This window comes from Leopardus geoffroyi, chromosome A3 (assembly GCF_018350155.1).
Source record: "Leopardus geoffroyi isolate Oge1 chromosome A3, O.geoffroyi_Oge1_pat1.0, whole genome shotgun sequence".
In the NCBI taxonomy this organism is placed as follows: Eukaryota; Metazoa; Chordata; class Mammalia; order Carnivora; family Felidae; genus Leopardus; species Leopardus geoffroyi.
The window spans coordinates 100,253,455-100,267,321 of NC_059336.1; the positions used below are offsets into that span (position 1 = coordinate 100,253,455).

The 13,867-nt window shown below is 40.6% G+C and overlaps 1 protein-coding gene across 1 annotated transcript in view; it reads left to right on the top strand.

The window, feature by feature from the left end:
• USP39 (ubiquitin specific peptidase 39) overlaps positions 1–13,867 on the top strand; it is a 34,572-nt gene that overhangs the window by 17,268 nt on the left and 3,437 nt on the right. Inside the window, exons 7-11 of the mRNA XM_045446701.1 lie at positions 544–621; positions 1,835–1,902; positions 2,620–2,808; positions 7,197–7,339; positions 13,059–13,194. Of these exons, the coding sequence (XP_045302657.1) occupies positions 544–621; positions 1,835–1,902; positions 2,620–2,808; positions 7,197–7,339; positions 13,059–13,194 (614 nt within the window). The remainder of the gene's footprint in view (positions 1–543; positions 622–1,834; positions 1,903–2,619; positions 2,809–7,196; positions 7,340–13,058; positions 13,195–13,867) is intronic.

The following is a 13,867-nucleotide window of genomic DNA, read 5'->3' on the forward strand; positions in this document are numbered from 1 at the left end:
TGTTTATTTTTGAGAGAGACAGAGACAGAGTGTGAGCAGGGTAGGAGCAAAGAGAGGGAGACACAGAATCCGAAGCAGGCTTCAGGCTCCGAGCTGTCAGCACAGACCCCGATATGGGGCTGGAACTCACGAGCCATGAGATCATGACCTGAGCTGAAGTCGGACGCTTAACCGACCCAGCCACCCAGGCGCCCCACAGACTTAGGTTTTAAAAACAAGATTCTGCCAAGGAGTGATTTAGAGGGGAAATTCAATACTGGCTTTTGATGGGTGGTGAGATACACATTTGAAGTAGAGATGATAATGGAAGGTCTTGGTTGGGTCAGAGAGCCCAGGGAGAGAGCAAAGATCAGAAGACTAAGAGCTTGACCTTGAGGAGTGTCAGCATTTAATGTCCAAATAGAGGAGGATGCCCAGAGGACAGGATGGTGTTGCCTGAAAGGAAGAAGGAAAACCAGGAATGTGGCATCATGCCAGCCAGCGCATGGTTTGGACTATACTAATTTGCAGCTTCAAAATGCCCCACCCTTCCTTCTTTTCCAGGGGATGGAGTTGACTTTCTGTCCTGGTTTCTGAATGCTCTACACTCAGCTCTGGGGGGCACAAAGAAGAAAAAGAAGAGTAAGTCATGTTATTTTGTAAAAGGGAGCTCTTTTTTTGTTTGCTTCCTTTTATAGGCACTTTGCAACTTCCCATCCTTTTCTTAACTTTTTATTTTTTTGTGTTAGGGTAGTGTCTATGTATACATGGACTAAATTTTATTCCTGAATAGGTTCCTCTCCATTTTTAAAAATTAGGATATGGTTATATCCAATGGCATGTTTAATACATGGAAATAGATACAATAATGCTCTAAAATCCTGTCCTAGTTCCAAACTGAGGGGCTGGGCAGCAGGTTGTCGACTGCTAGTCTCCTGGCAGTGCAAGAGTTAATGTGAAGAGGACTCACGGCATGGTTTGCCTGGCTTCTAAGTTGACTGGTAAAGCAGAGTAAAAGCTAGTTCCTTCCCTGGGCCTATACTTGGGAGAAATGAGGCTTGCCTCCATATTGATTCTCAGACTTTAAGTCCGATGGTCTCTTAACATCCATGTTGGCATAGCAGTAGTTAGACAGTTTTCATGAATGCCAGAAATAGTTGTTAGCTTAGAGAGTGCTGAGCTAGATAAATAATTTTGGAGACCTAATGCAGCTTTTCCCTTGTCCTTTTTCTCTGTTCTGCTGGTGTTAATGTTTATTAATGTGGAATTGTGGGCTGATGCTCTACCAGATGGCCCTACCACCTCTACCAGGTGTCTTCAACCTGTGTACATCCTCTGAGTTCTGTAACTTGTGTCCTATTAGGGTTTTAGAACCCTGTTGTACTTTCTGTCTCAGTGCTTTGGTTCTGTTCTGCTCTGTCCCTCAGTCTGCATTTTTGTTTTATGTCCAGTGCAGGGTGGACTTTATCTTCCTTTGCACACAGCATAAGGTTATGGGAAAGTCTTTGGATGTATCTTGTTTTGCTTGTGATTTTTTTTGTGATTCATAAGTCTCTAGGGTTTATAAATCATTCATTTCATTCATTCATTAAGATGCACTTAATTTTTCTCCTATGGTACAGGCCCTGTGCTAGAGGGTATCTTATGGAGAAGGCAGACACAAAGTAATTATTTACACAAATAATGATGAAGGTACCATGGTGGTATATGTTGCAAAGGTACTTCCGTGTTTACTGAGAGCTTTGAGTCTTAGCTGGACAATGCTGGTTTATTTCAGAAATTTAGAAGTTAGGACTATATTCTGGAAATGCTTTCCAACCTGACAGAATTTGCATTTTGATTTCTGTTTGTACAGCCATTGTGACTGATGTTTTCCAGGGTTCCATGAGGATCTTCACTAAAAAGCTGCCTCATCCTGATCTGGTGAGTGGGGGTTGAAACTGACTCCTGGCCTGATTTATCTTACCTGAGGGGATTCAGGGTTGACAGAGAGAGGCTTAGAGGTCTATCAAGGCCTCTTGCCTCAAGATGAGGTTCTACAAAAACGCTCGTCAAGTGACAGCTCCTCGGGCTTTTGTTGCACCAGTGTGCTTAAGTTGGGTAGTTACGGTAGGGTAAAAGTCTTGCTGGTTTAAGTGGTCTGGCCATTGGGTGGTGCTGGTGTGATTTTTCAGAAAGCTCAGATAAGCCTTCTAGATCATCTAAAAGGGTTTTAAATAGTCTGGTATTTAAATACAATCTCTCTAGGGTCTTCTGGGTGGCTTAGTCAGTTGAACATTTGACTCTTCATTTTGGCTCAGGTCATGGTCTCAGGGTCATGGGATTGAGCCCTGTGTCAGGCTCTGTGCTGAGCATGGAGCCTGCTTAAGATTCTTTGTCTCTCTCCGTCTCCCATGCTTTTTCTCTCTCTCTCTCTCTCTCTCTCTCAAAAAATTTAAAAAGCCATCTCTCTGAGGATGGAAGTCCCTCAGTGTTTGTATTACTCTACCCAGGCAGCGATGCTGTCCATGAAATGCCCAGTCTCTTGGGCGCTGTCTTCACGCCGATACAAAATGAATAAAAACATTGTTTCTTTCTGTGTGTGGTGGTATGCATACTGCTCACATTCCTTCCCTCCTTTTTCTTCTTCCTCATTTCTAGCCAGCAGAAGAAAAAGAGCAGCTGCTGCATAATGATGAGTACCAGGAGACAATGGTGGAGTCCACCTTCATGTACCTGACACTGGATCTCCCTACCGCTCCCCTCTACAAGGACGAGAAGGAGCAGCTCATTATCCCTCAGGTGCCGCTCTTCAACATCCTGGCCAAATTCAACGGCATCACCGAGAAGGTAGTCCATTTGCACAGCTGCCCTGCTGATGCTCCTTTCTCTCTCTGGACTTTTTTCAGTTTCTTTTTATAGTTGGAAGTCCGCACGTTTGTGGAATGCATTTATTATAAAACGTATTGTGTGTATTGAGCCTCCCAAACTCCACGCTGTTTCTAGCTGGTCACCCCAACTCTTCGCTTGATTGGCAGTGCCCTCTCTTACACTTCTCATATGTTCCTTTCAGCCATCTGCCTCTGGGTAGGATGGAGAAAGGAGCGGGTATTTAGGATAGTAGAAATTTTAAAATCTTTTAAAAAATGTAGTGTCAGTATTCAAGTGGAAAAAAATAGAGCTAAAATATAGATGAAATAATTTGTTCTTACTATCATATTACTTTTTATTAAGTTAAAAGTGTCTTCTTATATACTGAGTTAACTGTTTCTTGGTTTAATTCCCTTCTTTATCCTAGACAAATTTAATCCTTTCTGTTCTTTACTGGGAGAATTTTTTTCACCTGATGTCTCATTCCAAACCCTTTCTGCTCTTTCTCTTCATTAGCTAAGTTTCTTTTGTTTTCAGATATTAAATAGCAACAGAAAACTCACTAAACTAAAAGAGGATCTTTATTGGAAGGCATCTCTTGAAGGTCTTAGGGAGACTTGAACAGAGCAGGACTTGGGAAGGACAGAACTAGGGTGACAGGGTTCTCAGAAGTGGCGGTCTGTTGATTGTCCCTTGCAAAGGCTGCCGTTACCTTACTTCAGTTGCTCCAAGGCCCAGCCTTCTGCTACTCTGCTTCAGGATTCCTAGTGGGTTGAAAGGCCCACTTGAATCAGGTGTCCTTTCTGTTCAGGGATCCTGTGAATCAGGGCCTTTCCTTGAAAAGGCGGAATTGGGAGCTAGGCAGCTCACGCCTAAAACATGCCTTTACTAATCTCCATCTTTGTTTCCGTTCAGTATCCAAGTCCATTGTCAGGTACTGTTAGCAAGTTTAATAAGCAAAACAAGCCCTGGATATCCTGGTACAGTGGCACCTGCCCGTGTCACACCCACACACGTGTGTGCACACACACACTCAGAGATTGGTAAGATGTCAAACACTGTCTTTTAGAGACTCATTCTGGGATGGTGAAAGAGAGACCTTAGGGTTTGTAGTAGCTCAGTTTGTTTATTTTATGGTTTTAAGTGTCAGAACCAGGAATCTAGACTCAGATTTTTCATCTGACTTTTTCAGCCATGCTACTTGGTCCCTCTTATCACTGTTTGTTCAAATTTAAGTAATATTAAGATTCCCATGAACCCTCAGTATTGATTTAAATTTCTTTTTTTTTTTGCAATGTCCTTATCATTTATATTTTTGTATTTTAAGGTGATACCGTATTTAATGCATATGTACAAATTTTATTTTTTTTCTGCTTATTTTTTTACATCCAAGTTAGTTAATATATGGTGTGATTAAATTTATTCTTCTATGTTAACCACCTTAGTATGCACGTAAATGTTGGTATAAGCTCCTTACACCTACAGCTTGTAAGCAAGTATGAAATTATAACGAATTTACAATGTAGACAAATAAAACTTTGAGACCAATAAAATTGATTAACAGTTCTATTACAATGTAATATGTAGTCAAAGCCAAATCGTTCTTTGCTATTTGAATGTGGTACTGATGTCCATGGTGAAAGTCTTTCCTCAGGCTTTCTCAGGAACTCCTGAGAAACCTTTGTTAAGTTAGGCCGTGACATCATTTAGGTGTTAAATCCTTGCTAGTCTGAGAGATGATTAAAAAGAATGCTTATTTATTTATTTAATTTAAATTTTAGTTAATATACAGTGCTGTATTGGTGTCAGTAATTCATCACTTACATGCAATACGCAGTGTTCATTATGAGTGCCCTCCTTAATACCTGTCACTCATCTAGCCCATCCTCCACCCATATCCCCCTCTCACCCCTCAGTTTGTTCTCTATCATGAAGAGTCTCTTGTGGTTTGTTTCCTTCCCTCTTGAAAAGAGTGGTTTTGATGTCAACTTGATCATAGATTCAGATGTGGGCAGTGAAATCTCTTAGCATTTACCTGATAAAAAAAAATGTTTTGCTTTTAATACAGTATTTTATTTCAACCACACAGAGGTTACTTGATACCAACAAAAAAGACATTTTTTCCAGTAGTGCTTATACCCTTAGATGATCAAAGATTTACCTGAAAGGTATAGCTATGATGTGTGTACTGGAGACAGAAAGCTTATTTCTCCAGTGCTCTCAGGTTATGTGTCATGTGACAAGGGAACTTGATTTTTAAAAAAGTAATAGCTTTATTTTATTTTTTTATTTTTTTTATTTATTTTTTTTAAATTTTTTTTTTCAACGTTTATTTATTTTTGGGACAGAGAGAGACAGAGCATGAACGGGGGAGGGGCAGAGAGATAGGGAGACACAGAATCAGAAACAGGCTCCAGGCTCTGAGCCATCAGCCCAGAGCCCGACGCGGGGCTCGAACTCACGGACCGCGAGATCGTGACCTGGCTGAAGTCGGACGCTTAACCGACTGCACCACCCAGGCGCCCCTGTAATAGCTTTATTGAGATATAATTCATACACTATACACTTAACCCACTTAAAGTTATATAATTCAGTGGGTTTTACTGTATCCACAGACATGTGCTACCACCACCACAGTTAGTTGTAGAACATTTTCCTCATTAGTGTTTTCATTACCCTTTGGTTACCAACCTCCTCGTCTCCCCCAGCCATAGGCAACTACTCATCTACTTTCTGTCTCTGTGGATTTGCCCATTCTGGACATGTCCTGTAATGGAATCCTTGTAATGTGCTCTTCTGGGATTTGCTTCTTTCACTTAGCATAATGCTTTCAAGGTTCATCCATGGTGTAGCATGTATCACTATTTCATTCCTTTTTGTGGGCAAATTAGATCCTATTGTATGAATAGACCATATTTTGTTCATCCATTCATCAGTTGCTGGATATTTGGGATCGTTTCTACCTTTTGGCTACTGTGAATAATGCCGCCATAAATATTAGTCTACAGGTTGTTCTGTGAACATGTTTTCATTTCTCTTGAGTGATGATTAAGAAGCGGAATTGCTGGGCTATATGGTAACTCTTACGTTTAGCCATTTGAGGAACTACCAGACTGTTTTTCCAAAGTGGCTACACCATGTTGTATTCCCATCAGTAGTGTATGAGTGCTCCAGTTTGTCTACATCTTCACCAACACTTGTGAATTTACAACACTTGTGAATATATCTCACACTTGTGAAATACAACACTTTGTATTTCCCTGATGACTAATGCTGTTAAGCATCTTTTCACGTACTCGTTGGACATTTGTATATCATCTTTGGAGAAATGTCTATTCAGGTCCTTTGTACATTTTTAAATTGGGTTATCTTTTTATTATTGAGTTGTAAGAATGCTTTATATAATCTAGATACTGTTCCTTATCAGATGTCTGATTTTACAAGCATTTTCTCCTCTTATATAGATAGCATTTTCACCATCTTGATAGTATCATTTGAAGCACAGAAGTTTCAAGTTTTGACGAAATACCGTCTAGGTGTTCTTTTGAAGCATGTGATTTTGTTTTCATATGTAAGAATAGATTGTCAAATCCTAGGTCATGAAAATTTACCCTTATGTTTTCTTCTAAGAGTTTTGTAGTTTCAGTTCTTCCATTTTCTGGAATGTCCTCATTGATGAAGGGGCCCTCACTGCTTCAGAAGTACTTATTCCATGGCAGTATGCCTCTACTGAATAGTCGGCAACTTCTTCCTTATTTTGAATTAAGTGATGCTCTCATGGTTTTGTTTTAATTCTCCAGCTTTTAACAACTCCTCTTTTTCATTTGACATTTTGGTTTTCCTTGTAGAAATGGATACCCACATTGCTATGGGTAGAATTCAGCAGTATGTCATGTACTGGCTTAAACATGTTCCGCACTTGTATTTTAGGTAGTCTTAGTCGTGTTACTGTTCCTAAGACCTTAACATGGCTTCTGCAATCAGGTGTCTTCTGAATTCTTTTTTTTTTTTTTTTTTTTTAATTTTTTTTTTTTTCAACGTTTATTTATTTTTGGGACAGAGAGAGAGCATGAACGGGGGAGGGGCAGAGAGAGAGGGAGACACAGAATCGGAAACAGGCTCCAGGCTCTGAGCCATCAGCCCAGAGCCTGACGCGGGGCTCGAACTCACGGACCGCGAGATCGTGACCTGGCTGAAGTCGGACGCTTAACCGACTGCGCCACCCAGGCGCCCGGGTGTCTTCTGAATTCTTAAGTGTAAAGCAGAATAATATTTAAAAATCCAAACCAAAACAAAACTCCTGCCCCTGTCCTGATACTCCAACACTAATTTGATAATTTTCTTCTCCCCTGTCTCTCTCTCTCTAGGAATATAAGACCTACAAGGAAAACTTTCTAAAGCGCTTCCAGCTCACCAAGCTGCCTCCGTATCTAATCTTTTGTATTAAGAGATTCACTAAGAACAATTTCTTTGTGGAGAAGAATCCAACTATTGTCAACTTCCCTATTACGTGAGTATTACCCTGCTTCTCTTACTCTCAGGGAGAGTGAGCCTAAATTTTTTATATTTTTATACTATTATTAATTTTGGACTGTCTTATTTAGAGATTGCTGGGAATAGAGTCTACATACACTATGTAAGTTAAGAGTTCTTGGAAGGATACAAATATTTCAGGGACCTCAGGGATAGATGTGTCCCTAGAGGCAGTCCTTCTTTCTCCTCCTCGCCTGTTGCTTGCTGGAAAATGTAGTCTTTCCATATAGGGAAAACTGGATGAAAGCAGGGCAGGACAGGTAGGATTCTGCCTGGCTTCGAAGATGACCCCGAGTCTGTCCATCTGTTTGCTGGTCATTGCATCTTCTTGCATACTGTGGTTAGGCATGGACAATGGGGATGGTTCCAGATTTGTCTTGCCATCTTGGGGTCCTTCTGTCTTATTTTTTGCCAGGTAAAATCTGGAATGTGTTTAATTTCTATTGGTGAGAAACATAAATTTTGATGTATAGTCTTATTTTTAGTTTATCATGCAGTTGTCTCTTTATGAACATTTATGAGTATTTTAATGCAAACTGGGATGAGTTGTACCAGATGCTTTTAATTTGCTACTTTCTAACTCAGAAATCTGCAAGATCCTTTTGGAGATAGACAGTTGTTTTTCAGTTCTCAAGAGACATGGTTTTCATACTCTGAAGAAGATCTCTCTGAGAACCTGGAGAGACCTGGTGGAAGGGCTGGCAGGAGGAAGTGTGGGTCTCTGTGTGCTGGCATTTAGGTAAGAAAGAGTGGAGCCCTAAGGCACTGTCTTATTGAGAAGGATTTGGGTGCATATATGATAGGATTAACTTGTTGTTTAGCTCATTAGGGTTGTTGTTTTTAAACCTTCACAAAGTAGTTTGGGAGCTCTAATGTATCCATGCTCGTCCCTTCTTTTCTTTCTCTCTCCATCTCTCTCCGTTTCTCAGTTCCCCAAACCATATCAAGACTGCCAGTTTTCTCTTTTGAAAATGGTTCCATGGGGTGCCTGGCTGGCTCAGTAGGTGGAGCATGCGACTCTTGATCTTGGCATTGTGAGTTCAAGTCTCATGTTGGGTATAGAGATTACTTTAAAAAGTAAAATCTTTAAAAAAAAAGAAAGAAAGAAAGAAAGAAAATGGTTCTAATTCTTAATTTTTGTAGTGTTTAAGTGGGTAGTATCTGAAATTAAAGAGTCCTGAGTTCTGTACCATCCTAGCTTTGTGACTTTGGACAGGTCATTTGCATATTTTCTGGATTTATTCTCACATGGGTAAAATGAGAGGCTTGGTCTAGATGAATCCTACAGGTCCTTCCAGGTATAGCATTTTATTTTTCCTGGTTCAGAGATCACCAAGAATCTGAGTTGAAGAGAGGTAACCTTTGTAGTTAGCATTACAGGGGAATCTCTTACTTGCTTTTCCCACACTCTTCTTCACTAGCATCTTGTCTATGTGATAAATAGAGTGAAATTGGGGCCCATGAAAGCCAGCTCTCTGCCACCTTGAGTGGACCACAGAGAACCTTCCTTTGAAGGCCCATGTATTGGGGATTTCTTTCAGAACTGGACTCTTATGAATTGCCACAGTCACCAGTGTGTTCCTGGTAGGAGGGAGTGCTCTTGACTCCAGGGCAGTTCCCAGGGAGGGAGGACTATGTATTGATAATGGTTCTTGCTCAGTCACCACAGAGATATCATTACCCCATTGGTTTCTTTTATGTTGCATCTGGGGTATGCTTATTTGGCTACCAGTTGCATTTAGGTTTTTGGTAACTGACTTCAGTAGTTTGTCCTTTGGAAAGCTTATTTTGGAGAAGTTGAGAAAAAGGCAACTTCTTAACTAGTTAGCCTTTTAGAGACTAATTCTGGAAACCTTCACTTTAAGTACTTCATGCACTGTAATTACTTGTAGAGTAACATGGTTCCAGATTAGCCAAAGTCTCCACTTGTTGAAAAGGACCCTTTTTTTTTTTCTTTTCTTTTTTTTCTTTTTTTAAATTTATATCCAAATTAGTTAACATATAGTGTAATAATGATATCAGGAACAGAATTTAGTGATTCATCACTATCACTTACATATAACACCCAGTGCTCATCCCAACAATTATCTTCCTTAATGGCCCTTGCCCATTTAGCTCATCCCCCCACCCAAAACACCTCCAGCAACCCTCAGTTTGTTCTCTGTATTTAAGAGTCTCTTATGGTTTGTTTCCCTCCCTGTTTCTACATTATTTTTGCTTCCCTTCCATTATGTTCATCTGTTTTGTATCTTAAATTCCACATATGTGTGAAGTCATGTGATATGACTTGTCTTTGTCTGACTTATTTCGCTTAGTATAATACACTCTCATTCCATCCATATTGTTGCAAATGGTAAGATTTCATTCTTTTTGACCACCGAGTAATATTCCATTGTGTGTATATGTGTGTGTGTGTATGTACACACACACACACACACACCACATGTATATATGTATACACACACACACCACATTTTCTTTATTCTTTCATCAGTGGATGGACGTTGGACTCTTTCCATAGTTTGGCTATTGTTGATAGCTCTGTGATAAACATTGGGGTGCATGTGTCCCTTCAAAACAGCACTCCTGTGTCCTTTGGATAAATACCTAGTAGTGCAATTGCTGGGTCGTAGGGTAGTTTTATTTTTAATTTTTTGAGGAAACTCCATGTTTTCCAGAGTGCACCAGTTTGCAGTCCCACCAGCAGTGAAAAAGGGTTCCTTTTTCTCCACATCCTCTCCAACATCTGTTGTTGCCTGAGTTGTTAATTTTAGCCATTCTAACAGGTGTGAGGTCTTACAGTGGTTTTAATTTGTATTTCCCTAATGATGAGTGATGTTGAGCATTTTTTCATGTGTGTGTTTGCCATCTGGATAAGACGTCTTCTTTGGAAAAGTGTGTATTTGTGTCTTCCCATTTCTTCACTAGATTATTTTGTTTTTCAGGTGTTGAGTTTGGTAAGTTTTTTATAGACTTTTTATGCTAACTCTTTATCTGATATATCATTTGCAAAATATCTTCTCCCATTTCATCGGTTACCTTTTAGTTCAGCTGATTGTTTTCTTTGCTGTGCAGAAGCTTTTTGTCTTGATGATGTCCCAGTAGTTCAGTTTTGCTTTTTTTTCCCTTGTCTCTGGAGACGTGTCAAGTAAGAAGTTGCTGTGGCTGAGGTCAAAGAAGTTGTTGCCTGTTTTCTCATCTAGGATTTTAATAGCTTCCTGTCTTACATTTAGGTCTTTTATCCATTTTGAGTTTATTTTTGTGTATGGTGTAAGAAAGTGGTCCAGGTTCATTCTGCATGTCGCTGTCCAGTTTTCCCAAAACCACTTGCTGAAGAGACTTTTTTCCATTGGATATTCTTTGCTACTTTGTCAAAGATTAGTTGGCCATACGTTTGTGGGTTCATTTCTGGGTTCTCTATTCTGTTCCATTGATCTGAGTGTCTGCTTTTGTGCCAGTACCATACTGTCTTGTAGATTACAGCTTTGTAATACAGCTTGAAGTCTGGAATTGTGATGTTTCCAGCTTTGGTTTTCTTTTTCAGGACTGCTTTGGCTATTTTGGCGTCTTTTCTGGTTCCATACAAATTTTAGGATTGTTCTAGCTCTGTGAAGAACGCTGGTGTTATTTTGATAGGGATTGAGAAAAGGACCCTTTCCATACCTAATTTTTCTCCTGTGTTTTATTCCATACACATCTTCTTACCAGAGATCAGTCAGACTTGGACTGATTAGATGCCTTCTGCTCGTTTGGAGATAGGGGTTTTGGGAGCACAGGTGTAAGGTTGCACTTCCAGCTAATGAGGTGTTTTCTAAATTGGACTGTTGTGATTGGGAGATGAGTGTGGTATGCTCCTTTGGCTAGTTCCTAAAATGAAATGATTTAACGTGTATTCATTCATTTTTGCCACTTCCAACAGTTTTGGTTCAGTCATGAAAACATGAGTATTGATACTCCTGAGAATTTCTCTAGGACTTGTTCAGACAAATAAGCGTGGGCAGCTGTTGTTAAAGCTGAGGAGAAGGTAGCATGGGAAGACAGCCCCTAGCATCCAGTAGGTGTTCTGGCTATCTGGAGTTCACATGGATTTCTTGGGACCCATATCTAAATTATCTTTAACGATAGGGGCCCCTGGGTGGCTCAGTTGGTTGACTGTCGGACTTCGGCTCAGGTCATGATCTTACTGCCCGTGAGTTCACTGGCCATGTGTTGGGCTCTGTGCTAACAGCTCAGAGCCTGGAGCCTGCTTCAGATTCTGTGTTTCCCTCTCTCTGCCCCTCCCCCACTTGTGCTCGCTCTCTGTCTCTCTCTCAAAAATAAATAAACATTAAAAAGGAAAACTTAAATTCTCTTTTAACAATGAATGTTGCAATCTGTATTGTATGTTGCCTGTAGAAATAAATAGCTATCACTAGCACGTAGAAAGCTATGTAGAGCAAAGATGCGGTTTTTGTATTTTGGACAGGTAGTATATTCACAGTCTATGTGACCACATACGTGGTCACTGTTACCATTTCTTGTGAATCCTTCAGAGATGATGTTATTGTATTTCATATTTTGAGTGGTGGTACCTCAGACAGCATCATATCCATTCTACAGAGATTAGAAACATGATACAGTTTCTCTTACTTGTGTTAACTGTCACTCTGTCTCCCTGTTTAACTGTTGGAAAGTTCTTCACAATTGTCTTTGTTCCATCTTCATAGTTAACATCTATCATAGCACTTTACTTCGTGATAACTGGTGTTTATGCTTCAGGCAGTAGATAGAATCCAACAAATAAAACACAAAGGCAGATTTTATTCCAGATTCAAGAATGCTTCTCTATATTTGAAAGTGAATGTTGAGATATTAAAAATAAAATTGATATTTCTAAGTCCCAATTGAAAGAACCTAGTCAGTAGTTTCTTTTGGCAACCAGCACTGTAAATGAGGATGCTGTGGAGTAGCCAAGATGGGCCACATAAAGAAGAGAAAGTTGGGCTACCAAAGGAGGAGGAAAACAAAGCTGTTGTCAGAAGCAGAAAAGAGGGCAAGTGGCTCCCTTGGATCTTGCTGCTTCTCCAGGGCTTGGTTCTAGCCACATCTCTTAGTCTGAATACCTTGAGTAAACTCCCCTTTTTGTGCTGGAGCTACTGGTCTGCCTGGTTTGCCATATTGAAATAGTTAAAATGATCATGCACAGTGGCAACTCACAGAATCATAATGGCAGGCCCTTCACAGCCAGAGGCTAGGGACCAGGCGTCCCCAAACATTGTGGCTGCAGGATTCCTGGACGGGGCAGAGGGTAAGGTGTTAGACTTGGCCTCTCCTTTCATCTCACTGTCCCAGAGGAGATGGTGACGCTCATTCTCATATCACACAAGAGCCTTAGGTTGTGTAACCTGCTTAAACTCACACATGGCTCTGAAGGGGCAGAGCCCTCATTCCATTTCTAATCTGAAGGACTCTAGGCTGTGCCTTTTTAGTGGTTAGACGTGCTTCTAAAATGTACTTTTCCTGTAGAGCCAGTCTTTCTAGTTTAACTCATTTTTGTGGCAAAGTATGTGAATTTCCCCCAACCTGGGCTTCCGTGGCTCTGCCAGCCTGCCTTGTTTCAGGTCCTAAACTAGGGTCCAATAACTCTGTGGTCCACTGGTGTAGGACAGCTAACCTGTGTATCCCTTGATCTTTTGGCTTTCTTTTTTCATCACCAGAAATGTGGATCTGAGAGAATACTTGTCTGAAGAAGTACAAGCAGTACACAAAAATACCACCTACGACCTCATCGCCAACATCGTCCATGATGGCAAGCCCTCTGAGGGCTCCTACCGGATCCATGTGCTTCATCATGTGAGTGGTAAAAATGGCGGTTGTTCCTTTGGCATTTCAATGGGCAGCTCTCTTCAGTCTGTCCTCTCTTGACCTTGACTTTGGAGCTCTGCAAGTAATAGAGCTGTCAGTGGTGAGTTTCAGGCAGTGGTTCTCAATTTTGGCTGCACATTGGACTCACCTAGGGAGATTTTAAAATCCTGATGCCTGGGCCACTCCAGGCCAAGTACATTAGAACAATGGAATTTATGCCTGTTGGTTTTCACCTGGAATAGAGGTCAGGGATGCTGCTAAATATCCTACAGTGCATAGGTAGCCCCCGTAACAATTAATTTATCTGGCTCAAAATGTCAGTCAGAGTTAAGAGACTGCATTAGATTATCGGGAGGTGGGAGCCAGGCATCATGATGTTTAAAGTTATCTAGGAGATTCCATTGTGAAGCCAAGGTTGAACACCACTGTCCTAGACTAGAGCCTTACCACCTGAAGTGGAGTGAATCCTCTTTCTAGCAGCATTGACATCATATGAGAACTCACTAGAAATGTGGAATCTTAGGCTCCACCCAAACCAACTGAATCAGAATTCGCATTTTAACAAGACCCTCTGGTATATAATTAAAGTCTATGAAGCACTGGTCTAAAGGCTTCCTTTCAGCTAAAAAAAACTTTTTTGAATTTGTCTCAAACTGAAAAG